At 44.7% G+C, this 21,420-nt stretch overlaps 1 protein-coding gene across 1 annotated transcript in view; it reads left to right on the top strand.

Annotated features, from left to right (window-relative positions):
- The window catches only part of LOC138262357 (extracellular calcium-sensing receptor-like), a 135,120-nt gene extending 115,460 nt beyond the window's left edge, over positions 1-19,660 (top strand). Inside the window, exon 6 of the mRNA XM_069212256.1 lies at positions 18,723-19,660. Coding sequence (XP_069068357.1) covers positions 18,723-19,660 — 938 coding nt within the window. The remainder of the gene's footprint in view (positions 1-18,722) is intronic.
- The last annotated feature ends 1,760 nt before the right edge of the window (positions 19,661-21,420 follow it).

The following is a 21,420-nucleotide window of genomic DNA, read 5'->3' on the forward strand; positions in this document are numbered from 1 at the left end:
TGTTACCGCATAAACCTGTGATGCCTTGCTAAATTTGCCTCTTTTGTCAAACAGGTGACAGTGCATATGCCCTGAGACCATGGATACTCACCCCATACCTAACACCTGGCAATCAGAATGAGAGGCGATACAACATTGGACATCGGCGAACCAGAGTTGTAATTGAGAGGACGTTCGGCTTGTTGCAGTCACGATTCAGATGCCTGCACAAAAGTGGAGGAGCACTTCAGTATGCCCCAGAAACAGCATGCAAGATAGTTGCCACCTGTGCCATCCTACACAACATTGCCACCAGACGTGGGCTATATCTCACCCCTGATGGCACAGATTCGGAGGATGAGGAGCAAGAGCTACCACACCGACCACCTGGGGATAGAAGCATTCCAATGGAGAGCAGACAGAGACAGAACCACATAGCAACCCAGTACTTTGACAGGTACGTAGCAACTGTGTCAACACTCACTAATGTAAGACACACATTGCCCAGTTGTGTAGTTCAACAAATTAACCCTTTTATTGCAGGACTATAATGTGGAAACATTAGTCAACTATACTACAGAATGCAAAACTAAAGTGTAGTCTGACACATCACGTGCATGTGCCTCTGTAACACCACATATCAGTAGCTCACAGCCTCCTGCAACTGCGGCCACCATGGCTCACTCCAGGTTGGTCCCCTGATCCCTGGCGTGCACTGCTACTCTGCAACACATGTGCATCAGTAGCAGACACACTACTGACACTGGAGACCTCCTCACTGTCCTGCAGGGTATCCCAAATGCCCCTTGCTGCCTGTCTGGTCTCTAGCAGGTCCACCGCATGGCTGATGCGGCCAAGTCCTCGGGCCACATCTCTTGCAAAATGGCCTAGTTCCACTTGCAGGCTGACAGTGCGCATTGACAGGCAGGTTGTAGTGGTAGCCAGGCGCCCTATAGAGACACCTAGTCTGTCTAAAAGGGCAGCAGTGTTGTGCTCCCTGTGCCGTGCTTGTGCCCTGTCGGCCACCATTTCCCTCACCAAGTTGTCTATGGAGGTAGTCAGGTTACCCAAGTGAGCGTTCATTGTAGTGAACTGGTTGTCTTCATTTGCAAGCCCATGCGTGAGTTTGTTTTGCAGTCTTGAAAGGTTACGGTTCATTAACCGCATTTGTCTATTTTGCAGCCGGTGACTCTGCAGTAAGAATGCCTCCAGTCCCAACAATTCCTCATCAGTAACATACTCCCTATGCACAGACTGCATTGTGAGTCGTCATCTACGCACCGAGCCAGCTGATCCCCGTGGTTGACTCTCCCTAGGCATTGGCCCCGGTGTCACAATGGCTGCCTCTATACCCAGAGCAGGATCATCCATGTTCTCCCCTGCGGTGTCTGTGGCAGCCTCCTCCTGTGTGTCAGTGCTTTGATCCTCTCCCTGCACAGTGGCACTGATGGGGGGTCCTTGTGGGAGACCTGTGGGACATAGGGGATACACTGCCAGTGTCTCACATATGTTTGATGCCTCAGAATAAACATTTCCCTATATTTGGACTACTGTACTACATTGCCCATAGTGCACTGTACTATAGGTTGCAAAACTGGGAATGGAGCTAATCTGGAGGTGAATGCTGATGTGTACTGTGATTGTGTGCATGGTGCATAGGCTGGTGTAAATACGTTCATTTTGGTACATACTTTTTGATGTTTCTGGTGCTGAACTGTCTAGGTCTCCTACGCACAGTACAGCCTCTGGCTCCAGAGTGGTTCCCACCATGGTTTCGATGGCTGTAGGGGGTGGTACTCCAGTGCCATGCATCTCCCTCATGCTCTCCGCCACCCTTTCCTTGGTCCTGGAGCAAAGGTCATACCACCTTTTGCGGAACTCATCCAGGGTGAGGTGGCTGACACCGGTGGCATTTATTTTGTTGAGGATGTCCTGCCAGATCTTCTTTTTGTGGCTGTCAGGGGCACTCATTGCTGCCTTGCCAAATAATTCCTCATGGTGCAGGCAGCACTCCTCAGTGAGCACCTCCAACTCCTTCTCAGAAAACTTAAGTTTTCGTTTTCTGCCTCCACTGGGTGTCTCCTTCTCCTGTGTAGCCATTGTTGCTGCAGCTCCTCTCACCTGGGTGTGGCGCTGCAGTTTGGGCTGGGTGAGCTCATCCCTGTTTCATGGGGTTACTTCCTGGTTCTGGTGTCATCACTCAGAACCAGGAAGTGGGTTTTTCAAAAATTTAATTTGCACCTGCGTGCAATTTGCGAGCCAGTTGCAATTTGCGATACCGGACCACACCCTTGTGCAATTTGTGACCTCGCAAACTGCAAGGTCACAAATAGCGACCTCGCAAAATGCGAGGTCGCAAAGTGCGGTGCAACTCCGCACCAAATCGCTATTTGGAATAGCGATTTTTCCTGGCATATCGTTTTGGGAGTCGGAAATAGCGTTTCGCATGGAGTCGCTATTTCCGCTATTATTTGCGTTCCTACATCTGGCCCTTAGTATCTACAATGGAGAAACATGAAATGGGTAGTCTTTCCCTCATAAGGCCATACAAAACATCTTTTATAATGCCCCTGCTGATAGCTACATGGCACCCCACCACTGGGGCACCTAGGGAAGACCTTAGGAGAGACTTATATGTAACAATAAGGCAAATTACCACGTTAGAAGTATGTTCAATTCCAAAGATGAATTTGCACACATTTTACATTTTAAAGACAGTCTGCAACACTTGCCTTAATATATACTAGGGACTTATAAGTAGTTTGCATCCCCCTTGTCCTATTATGTAATAGTGACTTATTGGGGTCTGTCATTGCCAATTGTAATTATACATACATACCATGTACCATTTTAATCAGAGCACTGGCCCTGGGGCCGGTTAGCAGAGCCCAGGGCACAGTCAAAGTCAGTTACCACCAGCCTCAGTCAGAAAAAATGGGGTAACCAGGCTCAAAGGATGACTTTCTCACATATTGATCAGAGTGAATCATGTGAGAGCACCCATGTATCTTGTAGACCACTTGATATTTCCATCTAGAATAATTGGGCAGCATCTTTGACTACCATCATGATAGTCTAATTTAGAGCAAAGTCCCAGATTTTATATGTTGTATCAACTTCAATTATGGTTTTGGAGGGGTTGAAAAGAGAAAGCTCTTGATCTGTGACCCAAACAGGTGCAAGCCTATCAGCAACGTACAATTATGACTTGTGTCTGAACATAAGAATGATAATATTCACTTTTTTCAGCTGTAGGACTGTGTCCCGAAATTATATGTACACCATCCCTGATATTTGCAATATTCCCAGAGAAATTAAAGACATGATTATAACTAACCGGCCCAACGTGCACCTTTGGAGGGGAGCATGGTGTCTCCACACTGCAAATGAAAAGCTTGAAAGACAATTTTGTTACTGCCTGCACCTTCTGCTAAACCTTTTATGATAGATGACATACCCTTTCTCAGGTTATTCAAATCAAAAAGTAAATATGGCTTTATAAGGAGATCTAATATGCCAGAGCTAAGGGGTACTGTATTACAACAAGTAGTAAGTAAACTGCTCCTACGTTGACTGAGCATGAAAATCGGTGATGCAGAAGTGGAACTGGGAGTCAAAATGCATAATTACAAGTTTAATGTCAGAAACATCTGCTCTCTTATCCAGTGGGAGCTTGAATAATCAGGCCTCAAACCTAAGTACTACAGAACTGCATTCTATAATGACATTTGGTCATTACAAATTTTGTCAGCTTCATTTAATTTATTATCAAAGTGCAGCCCTGGGTGTTGTAAAATGTCACAACTAACTTTGGATCTCTGCAACGAAAGGCTATGAAGTTGTGAGTGGTGTTCACTTAATATGAAAAATTAAGAATGCTACAGCATCCATTTTGGGACATTCTCATTCCTCACTCCTCATCCCTACTTCTCATCCCTGCTTCTCATCCATCATACATTGTCCCTACTTCTCATCCATCATACCTGCTTCTCTTCCATCATCCCTAATTGTCATCCATCAATCCTACTTCTCATCCATCATACATCATCCATAGTTCTCATCCATTATCCCTACTTCTCATCCATCATACATCATCTCTTCTTATCATCCATAATACCTGCTTCTCTTCCATTATCCCTAATTGTCATCCATCATTCCTACTTCTTATCCATCAGACATCATCTCTACGTGTCATCCATCATCCCTGCTTCTCTTCCATCACCCTTACTTCTCATCCATCATCCCTACTTCTCATCCATCATCCATCATCCATCAACCCTACTTCTCATCCATCATCCCTACTTCTCATCCATCACACATCATCCCTACTTCTCATCCATTACTCCTACTTTACATCCATGATCCCTACTTCTCTTCCATCATCCCTACTTCTCACCCATCATATATCATCGCTACTTCCCATCCATCATCCCTGCTTCTCTTTCATCATCCCTACTTCTCATCCATCATCCCTGCTTCTCTTCCATCATACCTACTTCTCTTCCCTCATCCTTGCTTCTCATCCATACTTCTCTTCCATCATCCCTGCTTCTCATCCCTATTTCTCTTCCACCATCCCTACTTCCCTTCCATCATTCCTACTTCTCATCCCTCATCCTTGCTTCTCATCCATACTTCTCATCCATCTTCCATCATTCCTACTTCTCATTCCTCATCCATCATCCCTACTTCTCATCAATCATCCATCAGTCATACCAACACATTTTCAGTTTTGTGAAACACACCTTCACAACGATTGGTTGGCAACAGCCAATCAGAGTTACGAGAGAGGCCACAACAAAGTCTTGTTTGTTTCAGCGGCTATTATTGAGGTAGGAAGCAAGCCTACCATGATGCTGAAGAGCATCTGATAGTGTTACAGCCAAATGGGTGGACTGGAGCTGACTTATTATTATTTGATATAGCCATTGTCCCCAGTGGTGGTTTAGGGTTCCACCAACACAAGGGCCAGTCACAGGCGATGTCTCAGGCAGAGAAATGCACATTTCATCAGCAGTGCAAAACTAGTTCTCTCTGGATCTGTGCACAGGAAGAGCAACATGGGTTCACCTACTGTAAAAACCGTTGTGGTAGACTGCCAGTATTGAACACAAAATTGATGCATGCCATAGGAGAACTGTGTCAGTGGCTTGGAGGACTGCAGCATGAACACGTGTAATTGGTAACTATTAATATGATGTACACTGCAAGCATAATGAGGTTAACCCCTTAGCTGCTGGGCCTTTCCCCCCCCAGTGCTGAGCCCTTTTTTGGCTATTTGGGGTAGTTCGCACTTAGGGCTTCATAACTTTTTGTCCACATAAGCTAACCACGCCAAATTTGCGTCCTTTTTTTCCAACATCCTAGGGATTCTAATGGTACCCAGAGTTGGTGGTTTCCCCTGGAGGAGACCAAGAAAATAGCCAAAATACATTGAAAATTTAGTTTTTTCCAAAAAAATGGGAAAAAAGGGCTGCCGAAGAAGGCTTGTGGTTTTTTCCCTGAAAATGCCATCAACAAAGGGTTTCTGGTGCTGAAATCACTATCTTCCCACCTTTCAGGAACGGGCAGACTTGAATCAGAAAACCAAATTTTTCAACACAAATTTGGCATTTTACTGGGACATACCCCATTTCTACTATATTTGGTGCTTTCAGCCTCCTTCCAGTTAGTGACAGGAATGGGTGTGAAACCAATGCTGGATCCCGGAATGCTAAACATTTCTGAAAACTAGACAAAATTCTGAATTCAGCAAGGGGTCATTTGTGTAGATCCTACAAGGTTTTCCTACAGAAAATAACAGCTGAAATAAAAAAATATTGAAATTGAGCTGAAAACAACAGCCATTTTTCTTTATGTTTTACTCTGTAACTTTTTCCTGCGATGTCAGATTTCTGAAAGCAATATACCGTTTTGTCTGCTGGACTCTTCTGGTTGCGGGGATATAAAGGGCTTGTAGGTTCATCAAGAACCCTAGGTACCCAGAGCCAATAAATGAGCTGCACCCTGCAGTTGGTTTTTATTCTATACTGGGTATACAGCAATTCATTTGCTGAAATATGAAGAGTGAAAAAGAGGTATCAAGAAAACCTTTGCATTTCCAAAATGGGATCAAGATAATGTTTTCAGGAGCAGTGGTTATTTGCACATCGCTGAATTCCGAGGTGCCCATACTAGCATGTGAATTGCAGGGCATTTCTCAAATAGACGTCTTTTTTACACACTCTCTTATATTTGGAAGGAAAAAATGTAGAGAAAGATAAGGGGCAATAACACTTGTTTTGCTATTCTGTGTTCCCCCAAGTCTCCCGATAAAAATGATACCTCACTTGTGTGGGTAGGCCTATTGCCCGCGACAGGAAATGCCCCAAAACACAACATGGACACATCCTATTTTTTTTATAGAAAACACAGCTGTTTTTTCCAAAGTGCCTACCTGTAGATTTTGGCCTCTAGCTCAGCCGGCACATAGGGAAACCTACCAAACCTGTGCATTTCTGAAAACTAGAGACCTAGGGGAATCCAAGGAGGGGTGACTTGCGGGGCTCGGACCAGGTTCTGTTACCCAGAATCCTATGCAAACCTCAAAAAGTGGCTAAAAAAACAAGTTTTCCTCACATTTCGGTGACAGAAAGCTCTGGAATCTGAGAGGAGCCACAAATTTCCTTCCACCCGGCATTCCCCCAAGTCTCCCAATAAAAATGATACCTCACTTGTGTGGGTAGGCCTAGCGCCCGCGACAGGAAACGCCCCAAAGCGCAACGTGGACACATCAAAATTTTTGGAAGAAAACAGAGGTGTTTTTTGAGAAGTGCCTACCTGTAGATTTTGGCCTCTAGCTCAGCCGGCACCTAGGGAAACCTACCAAACCTGTGCATTTCTGAAAACTAGAGACCTAGGGCAATCCAAGGAGGGGTGACTCGCGGGGCTCGGACCAGGTTCTGTTACCCAGAATCCTTTGCAAACCTCAAAAAGTGGCTAAAAAAACAAGTTTTCCTCACATTTCGGTGACAGAAAGTTCTGGAATCTGAGAGGAGCCACAAATTTCCTTCCACCCGGCGTTCCCCCAAGTCTCCCGATAAAAATGATACCTCACTTGTGTGGGTAGGCCTAGCGCCCGCGACAGGAAACGCCCCAAAGCGCAACGTGGACACATCAAAATTTTTGGAAGAAAACAGAGGTGTTTTTTGAGAAGTGCCTACCTGTAGATTTTGGCCTCTAGCTCAGCCGGCACCGAGGGAAACCTACCAAACCTGTGCATTTCTGAAAACTAGAAACCTAGGGCAATCCAAGGAGGGGTGACTCGCGGGGCTCGGACCAGGTTCTGTTACCCAGAATCCTTTGCAAACCTCAAAAAGTGGCTAAAAAAACAAGTTTTCCTCACATTTCGGTGACAGAAAGTTCTGGAATCTGAGAGGAGCCACAAATTTCCTTCCACCCGGCGTTCCCCCAAGTCTCCCGATAAAAATGATACCTCACTTGTGTGGGTAGGCCTAGCGCCCGCGACAGGAAACGCCCCAAAGCGCAACGTGGACACATCAAAATTTTTGGAAGAAAACAGAGGTTTTTTTTGAGAAGTGCCTACCTGTAGATTTTGGCCTCTAGCTCAGCCGGCACCTAGGGAAACCTACCAAACCTGTGCATTTCTGAAAACTAGAGACCTAGGGCAATCCAAGGAGGGGTGACTCGCGGGGCTCGGACCAGGTTCTGTTACCCAGAATCCTTTGCAAACCTCAAAAAGTGGCTAAAAAAACAAGTTTTCCTCACATTTCGGTGACAGAAAGTTCTGGAATCTGAGAGGAGCCACAAATTTTCTTCCACCCAGCGTTCCCCCAAGTCTCCCGATAAAAATGATACCTCACTTGTGTGGGTAGGCCTAGCGCCCGCGACAGGAAACGCCCCAAAGCGCAACGTGGACACATCCAAATTTTTGGAAGAAAACAGAGGTGTTTTTTGAGAAGTGCCTACCTGTAGATTTTGGCCTCTAGCTCAGCCGGCACCTAGGGAAACCTACCAAACCTGTGCATTTCTGAAAACTAGAAACCTAGGGCAATCCAAGGAGGGGTGACTCGCGGGGCTCGGACCAGGTTCTGTTACCCAGAATCCTTTGCAAACCTCAAAAAGTGGCTAAAAAAACAAGTTTTCCTCACATTTCGGTGACAGAAAGTTCTGGAATCTGAGAGGAGCCACAAATTTCCTTCCACCCGGCGTTCCCCCAAGTCTCCCAATAAAAATGATACCTCACTTGTGTGGGTAGGCCTAGCGCCCGCGACAGGAAACGCCCCAAAGCGCAACGTGGACACATCAAAATTTTTGGAAGAAAACAGAGGTGTTTTTTGAGAAGTGCCTACATGTAGATTTTGGCCGCTAGCTCAGCCGGCACCTAGGGAAACCTACCAAACCTGTGCATTTCTGAAAACTAGAGACCTAGGGGAATCCAAGGAGGGGTGACTTGCGGGGCTCGGACCAGGTTCTGTTACCCAGAATCCTTTGCAAACCTCAAAAAGTGGCCAAAAAAACAAGTTTTCCTCACATTTCGGTGACAGAAAGTTCTGGAATCTGAGAGGAGCCACAAATTTCCTTCCACCCGGCGTTCCCCTAAGTCTCCCGATAAAAATAATACCTCACTTGTGTGGGTAGGCCTAGCGCCCACGACAGGAAATGCCCCAAAACAGAACGTGGACACATCAAATTTTTTCAGAGAAAACAGTGCCTACCTGTGGATTTTGGCCTCTAGCTCAGCCGGCACCTGGGGAAACCTAGCAAACCAGCACATTTTTGAAAACTAGAAACCCAGGGGAATCCAAGATGAGGTGACTTGTGGGGCTCGGACCAGGTTCTGTTACCCAGAATCCTTTGCAAACCTCAAAATGTGGCTAAAATACCACGTTTTCCACACATTTCGGTGACAGAAAGTTCTGGAATCTGAGGGGAGCCACAAATTTCCTTCCACCCAGCGTTCCCCCAAGTCTCCCGATAAATATGATACCTCACTTGTGTGGTTAGGCCTGGTGCCTGCGACAGGAATAGATCACACAACGGTCAATGTTGGTCCTTACGTGAGGCAGCTGTTGACCCTGGGGTGATCCATTCCTGACACAGGCACTAGGTGTAGGCACTCAAGTGGGGTAGTGTTTTTATCAGGACAGGTGAGGAGTCCCTGGGTGGTAGGAATGTTGTGGATCCCAGCATATTCCTGTAGTTTGTGTGACAGAAATGCGAGAAAAATAGAGTTTTTTTTCAACATTTCAGCTTTGCAGGGTATTCTGGGTAAGAAAACTTTGAGGAATCCACACAAGTCACACCTCTGTGGACTCCCCCGAATGTCTAGTTTCCAGAAATGTTTGGGTTTAGTGTGTTTCTCTATATGGCCGCCGAATCCAGGACCAAAAACACAGGTGCCTGCCTTACAAAACCAGTTTGTTTTGCCATACACAATTTTGATGTCTCCACAATATGATTTGGGTTGTGGAATTTGGGGCTGAACTAAATTGGTGAGCTCCCAAGAGAGCACTCTCTCTCTGCTTGCCGCCGCATTCACCTGCTCTCTGGGTTGGCCTAACCCACTATTACCCAGTTGCACGAACAGCTTGCGAAGGGACAGCAGGACTGTCCTCATCACCTCCCTCATAATGTACTGGAAGAGGAGTTTTCGAATGGGACTCCTCTGACTGAAAAATCACTCCCAGAGTCTGCGCCATTGTCCTATCCCTCAGATGCTGTCTCAGTATCTGATGTCTCAGTCTCTGATCCTATGTCAGAGCGGTCCTCTATAACCCAAGTGCAGGCAGCAGTCATCCATCAAGATGCCATCTCTGCTATTGGCTAAACTGTTGCTCTAAAACACTAGCCTACGTAGACAGTCACAAAATCGATGGTGTGTGTGAGATACGTGCAACAGTAGAGGCCACCTTATCTGTGCTTCTTCCCTCAATCAGCACGTACTTTCAAGACACTCAAAAAACACCTTGTCACATACCATTCGTCACAGTCTTTAGCACCTCCTGCGCCCAGTCCAACAATCATTATTGCTGCTCCCACTCCCTCCTCCTCGGATTCCCTCATTACCACCCAGCAAAAGTGCCCTTCATCTCTCCATAGACTTTACTAATGTACTCAGCTATTTACATAAAATACAGATGTGCTCTTTGCAGTAGGCATATAAACCTTCTGCGCTTCTTTATGGCACTAAAACTGCCACTAGACAAGTCGGACCCTTTTCCCCCCAGGGAAACCACACACATATTGACAAAAGTGATGTATACATGACAGCCAACCACCTGAAACTCAACTCAAGCAAAACTGAAATAATCCTCTTTGGCCCTCACCAAAAAAACCTGGGACCCCCCATGGTGGCCCACCACGCTAGGCCCTGCACCCACCCCCGCCAACTACGCATGCAACCTCAGCATCATCCTAGACTCCTCCCTCTCTATGACCCAACAAATCAACGCTCTTACCTCCTCATGCTTCAACAAACTCCGTATACTGAAAAACATTCAAATGGATCCCCACAGAGACCAGAAAAACTGTCACTCACGCACTCATCAGCAGCAGGCTTGATTACAGAAACGCCCTCTACGCTGGCACCACTCTAAAACTCAAGTGCAAACTACACGCATCCAGAACTCAGCAGCACGACTCATCCTCGACCTCCACCGACACGAACACATCTCTCCCCACCTCAAATCCCTCCACTGGCTCCCCATTGACAAAAGGATCACCTTCAAGATCCTCATCCTCACACACAAATCACTCCACAACACAGGCCCTGCCTACCTCAACGAGAGTCACCTTCCACACCCCCACACGAAACGTCCGTTCAGCTGACCTCTCTCTTGCCTCTGACCCCCGCATCAAACACACCACCACCGGGGGCAGATCCTTCTCCTACATTGCACCCAAAACATGGAACGCACTCACAACCCACATTCGCAAGACCCAAAACCTACTTCTTTTCAGGAAGGGCCTCAAAACCTGGCTTTTTGAACAGTGAATCTCCTAGCCCCTTTCCCTCCCCCCCGTCCCCCCCCCCCCCAGCGCCTTGAGACCCTCACAGGTGAGTAGCGCGCTTTATAAATCTCTTTGATACAGATCTACCTATATATATATATATATAAATATATATCTACATAGATATATCTATAGATATATCCATGTACCTAGATATATCTATCTACATAGATATATATATATAGATATATACATATATTTTTTTTTAGTTGTTGTATGGTTTCCTTGGGGGCCAAAATGGCCCCCAGGGAAACCCTACAACATCTAAAAAAAAAAATGCCCCCACAGGGGGTCACCCTGCCCACGGGCGACCCCCTGTCATTTCATTTTTTTTTTTTGTATTTAAAAAAAAAAAAAAAAAAAAATCCCCTGGGGGGGGGGGCGCGATCCCGCCCCCCCCCCCCCCCCCCAGGGGGCACCTACCTTTTTTTTTTTTAAAGAAAATTATGGCGGGGGTGGCCCGTTTTCCGGGGGGGGCCGCCCCCCAAAAGTGAAATCCCTGGTGTCTAGTGGGGTTTCCTGGCCCCCGATCGCAGCTGTGCTGCGATCGGGGGCCAGGAAACCGTTTCAGAAGGCCTCATAAGAAAGGGGAGACTCTCCCCTTTCTTACGAGGCCTTTTCAAAATGTTTCCTGACCCCCCCGATCGCAGCTGTGCTGCGATCGGGGGAGCCAGGAAACCTGAAAGTGTTTCCTGGCCCCCGATCGCAGCACAGCTGCGACCGGGGGCCAGGAAACACTTTCAGGAAAGCCTCGTAAGAAAGGGGAGTGTCTCCCCTTTCTTACGAGGCCTTCCTGAAAGTGTTTCCTGGCCCCCGATCGCAGCTGTGCTGCGATCGGGGGCCAGGAAACACTTTCAGGAAGGCCTCGTAAGAAAGGGGAGACTCTCCCCTTTCTTACGAGGCCTTCCCGAACGTGAAAAAGGCCGTTTTCCCCATGAAAGCAGGAAGCGGCCGCAAGGCTGCTTCCTGCTTTCATGGGGAAAACACCTTTGCAACGTCACCGCCCCCCAAAAGTGAAATCCCTGGTGTCTAGTGGGGTTTCCTGGCCCCCGATCGCAGCTGTGCTGCGATCGGGGGCCAGGAAACCGTTTCAGAAGGCCTCATAAGAAAGGGGAGACTCTCCCCTTTCTTACGAGGCCTTCTGAAACAGTTTCTGGCCCCCGATCGCAGCACAGCTGCGATCGGGGCCAGAAACAGTTTCAGAAGGCCTCGTAAGAAAGGGGAGAGTCTCCCCTTTCTTACGAGGCCTTTTCAAAATGTTTCCTGACCCCCCCGATCGCAGCTGTGCTGCGATCGGGGGAGCCAGGAAACCTGAAAGTGTTTCCTGGCCCCCGATCGCAGCACAGCTGCGACCGGGGGCCAGGAAACACTTTCAGGAAAGCCTCGTTAGAAAGGGGAGTGTCTCCCCTTTCTTACGAGGCCTTCCTGAAAGTGTTTCCTGGCCCCCGATCGCAGCTGTGCTGCGATCGGGGGCCAGGAAACACTTTCAGGAAGGCCTCGTAAGAAAGGGGAGACTCTCCCCTTTCTTACGAGGCCTTCCCGAACGTGAAAAAGGCCGTTTTCCCCATGAAAGCAGGAAGCGGCCGCAAGGCTGCTTCCTGCTTTCATGGGGAAAACACCTTTGCAACGTCAGCGCGCCTCGCGGCGCGCTGACGTCACAAAGGGGCGGGGGGAGACACGGTAGCTTCCGTGTCTCCCGGGGGGAAAAAAAAATAAAAAAAAAATCCTCGGGTGCGACGCACCCGAGGATTTATTAATGCCCTTCCTGGTGTCGGCCACTGGTCGTGACCCGCACCAGGGAGGGTGTGTGGGCGTCGGCCAGTGGCCGACGCCCGCACTTAAGAGGTTAAAAAAAATTTATCAAAATATCTTTTCTGTTTATCCCAATATTCAGTAATTGCCAGAGAATGCAGTGGTAAGACCATGGATTGACCCAATAATACTGTTATAATTGTGAGACTTATCACTAATTCTTTTGTGCTGCAAGAGTGAAAATACAGTAATACATTAAAGACTAGTGGAATCAATGTTTTTACTATTCATTTAACAAACTACTGGTCTGGAATGTATCTACAGAATAAATGGTTACTGGTTCTACTCAACCCTTCCCTCATAGTTACCAGATTCAATCAGACATAGTGCTCAGACATAGGTGACATATATCAAAAAGTGTAATCATTAACAAACTCACCTACAGGCACCATTATAACAATGCAAAGGATAAGGATGCTGACAAGAATAACAATAATCCTGAACAAAAAAGTTTACTTCTGAGTGTTTCAGGTCCAGATGTACTAATCCCAGCTGCATACCAGGGATATGTAATTTGCGTACCAACAGGTTTCTGAATGGGAACGCACTTTGCAATGTGACCCATGTACTAATTGCTCACACCGCAAAATTTACATTTCCTGAGGGTTTGCAAAAAAGCCAGCCTAATTAATTTTAAACTGAAAGGTCGCAGTTTACAACCTACCCATGTGATTGTCTGCAAATGCAGGGAAGGAGGCCTGCAAGGGGCAGCAGATGTTCCTCCCAGCATTTGACTTGTCAGTAGCTGTTCAATGGTTTCCGCCTGCAATTTCAGTCACAAACTATCGCTGTGTCTTCCCCTAATCGCAAATAGTAAGGAGATGTCCTAATCAAGTGCCCTCCTACTTGTAATTTGTACAGGGTTACAAACAGTCTCAGCTGGTGTTGGGGCAAGTTGGTGGGGTGAGGAGGGTGACGGGGAGGACAGGGGGGAAGAAGGGGACGTGGGAAGCAACAAAAAAAAGAAAAGAAAAATAAAGAAACCTGCTGCATCGCTGCAACACCGTTCTTCATTGAATGCGTAGGCTTCCAGCCTGCCCTGCGGCCAATCCTAATGCTGCTCACATACTGCTGGCAGCATGAGAGCAGCATTAGGATTGGCCTGAGCGCCTGGCTTTGGGCTCCCAGGCAGACTCGGAGCCTGTGCCTGCTGTCTCAAAACCAGCACCACGGCTCGGGTTGGAGAGAGCTCAGTGCACAAGTGGGTTTGGCCATCCTGAGACGGCCGGGCAAACACACGTGCGCACTGAGGAGAGTGCACACCACTCCCCCCTCACTGCTGTCATCCCACATTGTCCCGTCCCCTTGAAGAATAAACTAAAAAGTGTGCCAAAATTAGCAGTGCTGCACTGCATCACTTTAAAAACACAGGGATGTGCCACAAGGATGCTCCACATTTATTAAAATAGAGCACCCCTGTGTTTTCCCCTACACCAGTGCTAAATGTAGCTGCCAGCTTCAATGCAGGCAACCTTGCACCATAGTGCAAGGGTGTCTGCAATGAGGGGATTGATTGTTTATATGCACATAGACAATCATTAATTGCCTTTTGCTCTTTATTTGTATGCTGCACAATAAAGTATTCCTCCTCATTGTGCCATTTTTGTCACTGCCATAGATTTACGCCTTCTTGTAAATCTGAGGCAGTGTCAAAAGCAATGGGTGTTCCGGTGGAACGCCCACAGCAGCACCCATTGCACGCCCCTCTGACACATAAAACTACGACAGAGGGGCTCATATGCACAAGGTGGCATTAAGACACAAAAAGTGCATTAGCGTCACTTTGTAAATGTGGGGCACTTCACAGCGCCACCAGAGCGTCACAAAAAATGATGCTCCAGTGGTGCTAGAGCCTTGTAAACCTGGCCCATGGTTTATTAATGTTTTATTTTTCACGTTTTGCAGCTGCAGTTGCTGGCGGGGAGAGTGGGGGGCCATGCTCCTCTACCACAGTGAAGGAGCAGGCGCTGCTTACAAAAACCCATGTATGACTCAGAAAGACTTTTCTGATCCATTAAACAGCGTTTGTAAATAGAAATAGGGTATTTTGCAACCACAAAATACCTTGGAACATCAGGCCCTCAGTTCACATAAGTGCTAAAATTGGTATATTGACTAAACTCAGTATTTAATGCAGTAAATACATTGTGGATCAACTTACAGTTAAATCACATACGCGCAAAAAATAGTATACACCTCATTTGCCTTATTTTGGCAATAGGTTGCCATTGCATAGGTCTTGCTGCCATATTTATAGATCTTCAAACCTCTGTGACTGCCAGCAGGCTAACAATAGAAATCAAAATGTAATAATATTCCTAAACAGGGTTTCCCGTTTCAAACTAGGTTACAAGAAGCTCCCAGGGTTATCTATTTCTTAAGGGTTCACAAGAGGCAATTTTAAGCTTTTAGTCATTTAACAACCAAAATAGCATTTTTTGCAAATACTCCCTTTTCATTACATCTTTCGTCAGGAATAGTTCAACTTTCATAAAAAATTAAAACTCTCCTGTTTGATCAAGAAGTTAATGCAGCCTCTGTTATTAGCTGTAGAGTCTATAGCCAACTACAAATGTGTTATGACTTCAATATATGAGTATCCCTTCCTGGCAATTATAGGACAATATTTAAACACAATTATGTGGTAGAATACCACTCATAGACCCATATTTATACTTTTTTAGCACTCCATTTGCGTCACTTGTTGACGCCAAAGCAGCGCAAACTTAGAAAATACAATAGTATTTTGTAAGTTTGCAACGCTTTTGCGTCAAAAAGCGGCACTAATGTGGCGCTAAAAAAGTATAAATATGGGTCTTAGATCCCTATGGGTGAAGTGATTAAGCTCATTGCAAGTTTTTCATAATATATAATACCATACAATGGTATTACATAACACAATGTCGCATAGCATAGAATAACAAAACATAGTATAATACAACACAACATAAAAGGAGGATCGATTGTATATTTTCATGTTCCTCTAAATCTTTGGGGTCTTTCCTATTGAGGTACTCTCTGGTGGGTAGGAGTGTTAGAGTTAGAGAGGCCTGTCCGAGATCTCCTATCTGCAGGTGATTTATGGAGCACCATCTCAAACCAGGCTACTCACACACACACACACACACGCACACAAGTATTGGAATTTTACAACAAATCTGTTATTCATTGTATGTAGTTCTTCTACAATGATACTTAGTAACAAGTCAGTGAACAAAATGGATAAATCTGTGAACACTAAATACACCCCAAACATGTATCATCACATACCCGTAAGCAATTATTTTAAATCTTTCTTACATTACAGATAGCTGATTTACAGCTTGTTAGAAATTGGGTTTCTGGTTGGCAGAGGTAGGCACCTTGTCCAAGCAGGAACCACAGTCCTACTGAGGGTAATCAGATACACACCCTAAATGAACCTGTTTACCCTCTGGTAGCTTGGCACAGAGCAGGCAAACTTAACTTAGGAGGCATATGTAAAATGTTTGTGCAACACTTAAGACACACACCGGGTTGGAAAAATAGATCTTAATTTAATGAACAAAACAAGACCAAGATTCTAAAATCCAATAAGTAAAATTTGAGATGTGAATTTTTAAAGAATATTTGTAAATGTAGGACCTTATTCAGTATGGCAAACTTAGACCAAAAGTCTTAGTTTAAACCACAAATGATGAAATAGATGAAAAGTCTAAGTTAACTCGTGGTAATGGTAGATGTTTGGTCTAAGTTTTGACTTTTGGTCTAAACTTATACCAAATGTCTAACCTTAGACCAAAAGTCTAACTTTACTATGAGTAAAGGTAGACTTTAGGTCTAAACTTACACTTTTGGTTTAAACTTACACTTTTGGTCTAAGTTTACCTTTGTGAATCAGGCCCGTAGTGCTTAGAAGCCTAAAGCACCAATCAGGTCTATCTGGTTGCAGTAGACCTGGTCAAATCTGAAAAGTCAAGCCTACTATGATGGAGCATGGGTCAGATACAGGGACCAACCTTGTCCAGCTGAAAAAGTGCCTTTTGGATGGAGGATGCATCGAAGTCAGAGACCTGACGCAAGGAGCGGAGAAAGCGCAGCGCAGGTGATCAGGGAGTCCTTTGGCCTTGAAGGCGATGCATTGTTGTTGAGCCCCACAGCCGGTGATGCGGAGTCCTCGAGCAGCGATGCATCAAAGGAGAGGCGTCTATTCTGACCGGCGCAACAGCAGCCATATATGGATTTTGCTGGTTCAGCAGGGAAACCCACTTCCAAGGGTCCAGGACTGTATTGGCACCACTTGGAAGGGAGGACTCACAGTTGCTAGAGGCCAGGCGTTGTAGATTTGCTGAAAGGCTTTGATGTCCCCTAGTCTTCAGAAGAGGAGGCAAGAAGACAAGCTCTTGGAGTCACTCTTAGTTCAAGTGCTTTAGGTCCAGTCCTTCTCACCCAGGCACAGAGGGCAACAGGCAGGCATGTCAGCACACCATAACAGCAGTTCTTCTAGAGCAGCAGTCCAGCAGTTAACAGTCCTTCAGCAGCACAGCAGTCCAGAAGTGGACTGATTTGGTAGGGTCAAATGTCCAGTTCTTACACCCAGTAGGGTTGACTTCAAAGAGGGGTCTTTGAAGAGCACATATGCCCTCCCTTCCTGTCTTTGCTCCAGACAAACTGAGGGGGTTAAGCAGAGTGGGGGCAAAGGTGCCAAAAAACCAATATAAACATGCCCCTTAATTTAAGCTTTTGTAATACCAGAAAGCCCATTTTAGTGTCAAGCAGGCCTGTTTTATGGCCCTCTCATGCAATAACCCTCAATGGCCTAATTAACAAACAACAATGTGTGTAATATCCTCTAAACACATGCAAAAAGCTATGTCACACCTTAATATTCTAATTTATTTTTGCAGATAATATAAACTAGAATTAGTCACGTTAAGTTAAAAATGCCAATGCTTCACACAAGTTCTATCCTATTGTACAAATTTCTTCAATGCCATTTTCAGGATAAACAGTTCCAACCAAGTCAAGAAATGTGAAGAGTAATTGCACTCAGAGTAGCTTAGACATTTTAATTGATGCTATTTAAATCTAACAATCCTACTAGTATCTACTTTTTTATTCACTAATCAGAAGTTGCATTAACTCATTACAGATTGATGCTATTGAATAAACAAAGTTAATGTTATATAAAATGTATGTAGAAGAAATTGCAGCTAATTGCCTATGTAAATTGCAACTAGTTACTGCCCCTTCATTTTGAAATACCTGCTAAATTGCAGGAGTAAATATATATATGCCTCAATCAGAACTTGTTCTGATGTAATGGCTTAATGTTTTTGACTTGATGCACTCCTTTTCTTTACACTCTAGCTATAGAAATAGTCAATCATGTGACAGGTGTATGGTACATCTTATAAACTGTGTAAGATGAATAGGTTGATGTCAGATAAATACCTTCGCTGTCAAAATAAGAGTGAGGATAACTGGCCAAGTTTGTCTTTGATGAACGTATTCTATGATTGCTGTAATGATATTTGTGTCTCTAGTTGGTAGCATGTGTGATGCTGGCAGAGCTTACTCCAGCACAAAATGTATTTTATCCATGCTGGTGACTAGATCACTTCTTGTGCCATATTAAAAATGTATTACAACATTTGATATTTCGAGATAGGGTCAAAAAGGTGTGATTTGCAGTGATGATTTTGAAGAGCTTTGACATGGGAATTGAGAAATTGAAGACATTTGGTAAGATATGGGTCAGATTTATTGCACATGAAATATGAGGTAATATTGCATAGCTTGTCCTATTTACAACTTTTTGAAACGTTTTTTCTAAAGATACGAAGGTGTTAGGTTGAGGCATTTTTATATATTTTTTTATTTGTGTGCAAAAAGTTTCTGTTTTGCTTCTAAAATGTATTATTTTCTCTTCTCCTCAGACTCTCTAGACTGTTTGAAGTGCCCAAGTGACCACTGGTCAAACGACAAAAAAGACAGATGCATGCCAAAGAGAATTGAATTTCTGTCCTATGAAGAGCCACTGGGTTTCACCTTGGCTTCGATTGCCATCTTTCTCTTCTTCAATGCCACTGGCACCTTGAGTATTTTCATAAGTTATCGAGACACCCCACTTGTCCGGGCTAACAATCTACACCTCAGTTACATTCTTCTTGTTGCCCTCATGCTGAGTTTTCTTTCTTGCTTGGTTTTCATTGGTCGGCCAAGTCCATTGACCTGCATGCTCAGACAAGTTACCTTTGGTATAGCCTTCTCAGTTGCTGTTTCCTGTGTGATGGCTAAAACAATTGTGGTAGTAACTGCTTTCAGGGCTATCAAGCCCAACAGTGCCTTTCGTCGATGGAGTGGCACCAAGACTTCTTACCTTATCGTCATGGTATGCACTGTCATGGAGTTTGCCATTGGAGTGATCTGGTTGGGGAGTTCACCCCCTTTCCCAGAACTTAACAACAGTGTCAGCCATTGGACAATTATAGTTGAATGTAATGAAGGTTCCTTCTTAATGTTCTATTGCATTTTAGCTTTCTTGGGAGTCTTGGCCTTTATAACTTTTGGGATTGCTTTTATGGCCCGAAATTTGCCAGACACATTTAATGAAGCTAAGTTCATCACCTTCAGCATGCTGGTATTCATCAGTGTCTGGCTTTCTTTTATCCCTGCCTATCTCAGCACCAAAGCAAAATATCTAGTAGCAGTTGAGATTTTTGCAATCTTGTCCTCTGGGGCTGGCCTCATGTATTGCATCTTTGCTCCCAAGATGTACATCATCATGTTGAGACCAGAACTGAACACAAGAGAATGCTTAGTCCGAAAATCAACAATGTTTTCAATAACCACAGTAGATAAAAATGGTGTTTGAACAAAAAATATGCATATTTCATCATTAAAAGTCTGCAAATGGGTTCATAAGCATGTACTGTAAAGCATGTACTGTAAAGCATTAAATTGGAGGTAAGCATCTCTATGATGAAGGCTCAGACTGCTAAGTGCATCCAGCTTAGTGCTAGTTTCAGGGTCTATAGTCACAAATCTCAATATTATTGAAAAACATCTCCACTACAAGTGAGAGCTCAAATGGACCAACCATTCAGGAGAGTCAGGACAGGAATACTTTGGTTTTCACTCAGTCATTGCATAACGTGAAGACACCAATGAACAACCTAATTGCACAAACAGGTATGCCTTTACTCAGCATACCTAAAAGATTAGTGACATTTGCAAGACCTAACACACTGTTGAGACAGCATTGGAGTTAATCCACAAGCTGAATAAACAATTTTAGGGGGCAAAGACATACACAAAATAGGACTGGTAAGGAAATGCAGTGTTAACAAAGGTAGTATACAGGTTTGATTTTTTAACACACATGTTCACTGGGGCTACGTCCATGCAAGTTCATCTGCAGAAGATTTACACAACAAGGTATCAAGGGGCTCCCAATACTACTGGACCTCTCATCTGCATTTGATACCATTGCTATTGCTCTTCTCTTGCAGCAGCTTTATTGAGTTGGCATCAAGGACGCCATTTTGACCTGGATCATTTCTTTACTTTCCAATGGGTCACAAGCGATCCATCTTGGCAATTTCCATTCTCCTCCTTGGGGACTATAGTATCCTCCCAGTTCTATATGTATGTGGGCCAATTGATCCATACCCTCCTCTCATTTCAAGTAAAGTTGTGCTTTTTACTAAGACATCACTCGTCTCATTTGTCGACTGGCCAGTCTTACCCACCTGGCTGCATGAAATGGAGTTTTTGAAACTGAACTGCAGGCAAGACTAATTCTGCTTGGCTTTAGTGAGATCTTAAAGTTGTGACCCTCGTTTTTGGCCTTTATCTCCTGGCATTTGCCCAGTAATGGTCTCTTCTGTCTGCAATTTAGAGATTATTCTGGACTTCAAACTTTCATTTGAACCCCAGATTAGCGATTGCAAGGCAGTGCTTATTCCATATTAAACAGTTTTTTAAGGGCCCTTTCTTTTCACACCCTCCCAGAGTGATATTTTGGTAATACCTTTTTACAGTCCAGATTCGAGATACTGTGGCCTGTCAAAAAATCATTAGACAGATTGCAAATACTCTAGAATGTGGCTGCCAGGCTGGTGTTCAATTGGATATAGATTGATCACATGACCAAATCATGCTACAGATTTCATTGGCTACCTGCCTGTAAGTGTTTTCACTTCAAAGTTGTCTGCTTAGTGAATAGTTTTTTTTTTTACTGTGACTGCCCTGCATTCTTCTCCTGCAAATGTGAAACATTCATCCCATCTAAGCAGTTGGGATCCTCCAACAATGTGCTGTTTTCTATTTCAAAGTTCATGCTCCAAAACTGGGGTGTAAAATCCCGCCAGAATCTTCACTTTTGTTGGTCAAACTTACTACACTTTCTAGTAGAGCAGAAGTTCTGGAAACTGCTTAAAACTTTTTCTGTGCATTAACTAAATGTAGTCCCTTTCATATCCGATGCTCCTGCAAGAGAAATATTTAGAACCAAGAGACTCTACCCATGAGTGTAAAGCATATAACCTAATAATAAAAAAAAAAAATAACAACGTGGATACACTGAAACTCTGGAAAAAAAGGCCCTTGTGAACATGCGTTGGACACCAATGG

This window comes from Pleurodeles waltl, chromosome 10 (genome assembly GCF_031143425.1).
Source record: "Pleurodeles waltl isolate 20211129_DDA chromosome 10, aPleWal1.hap1.20221129, whole genome shotgun sequence".
NCBI classification, from domain to species: Eukaryota; Metazoa; Chordata; class Amphibia; order Caudata; family Salamandridae; genus Pleurodeles; species Pleurodeles waltl.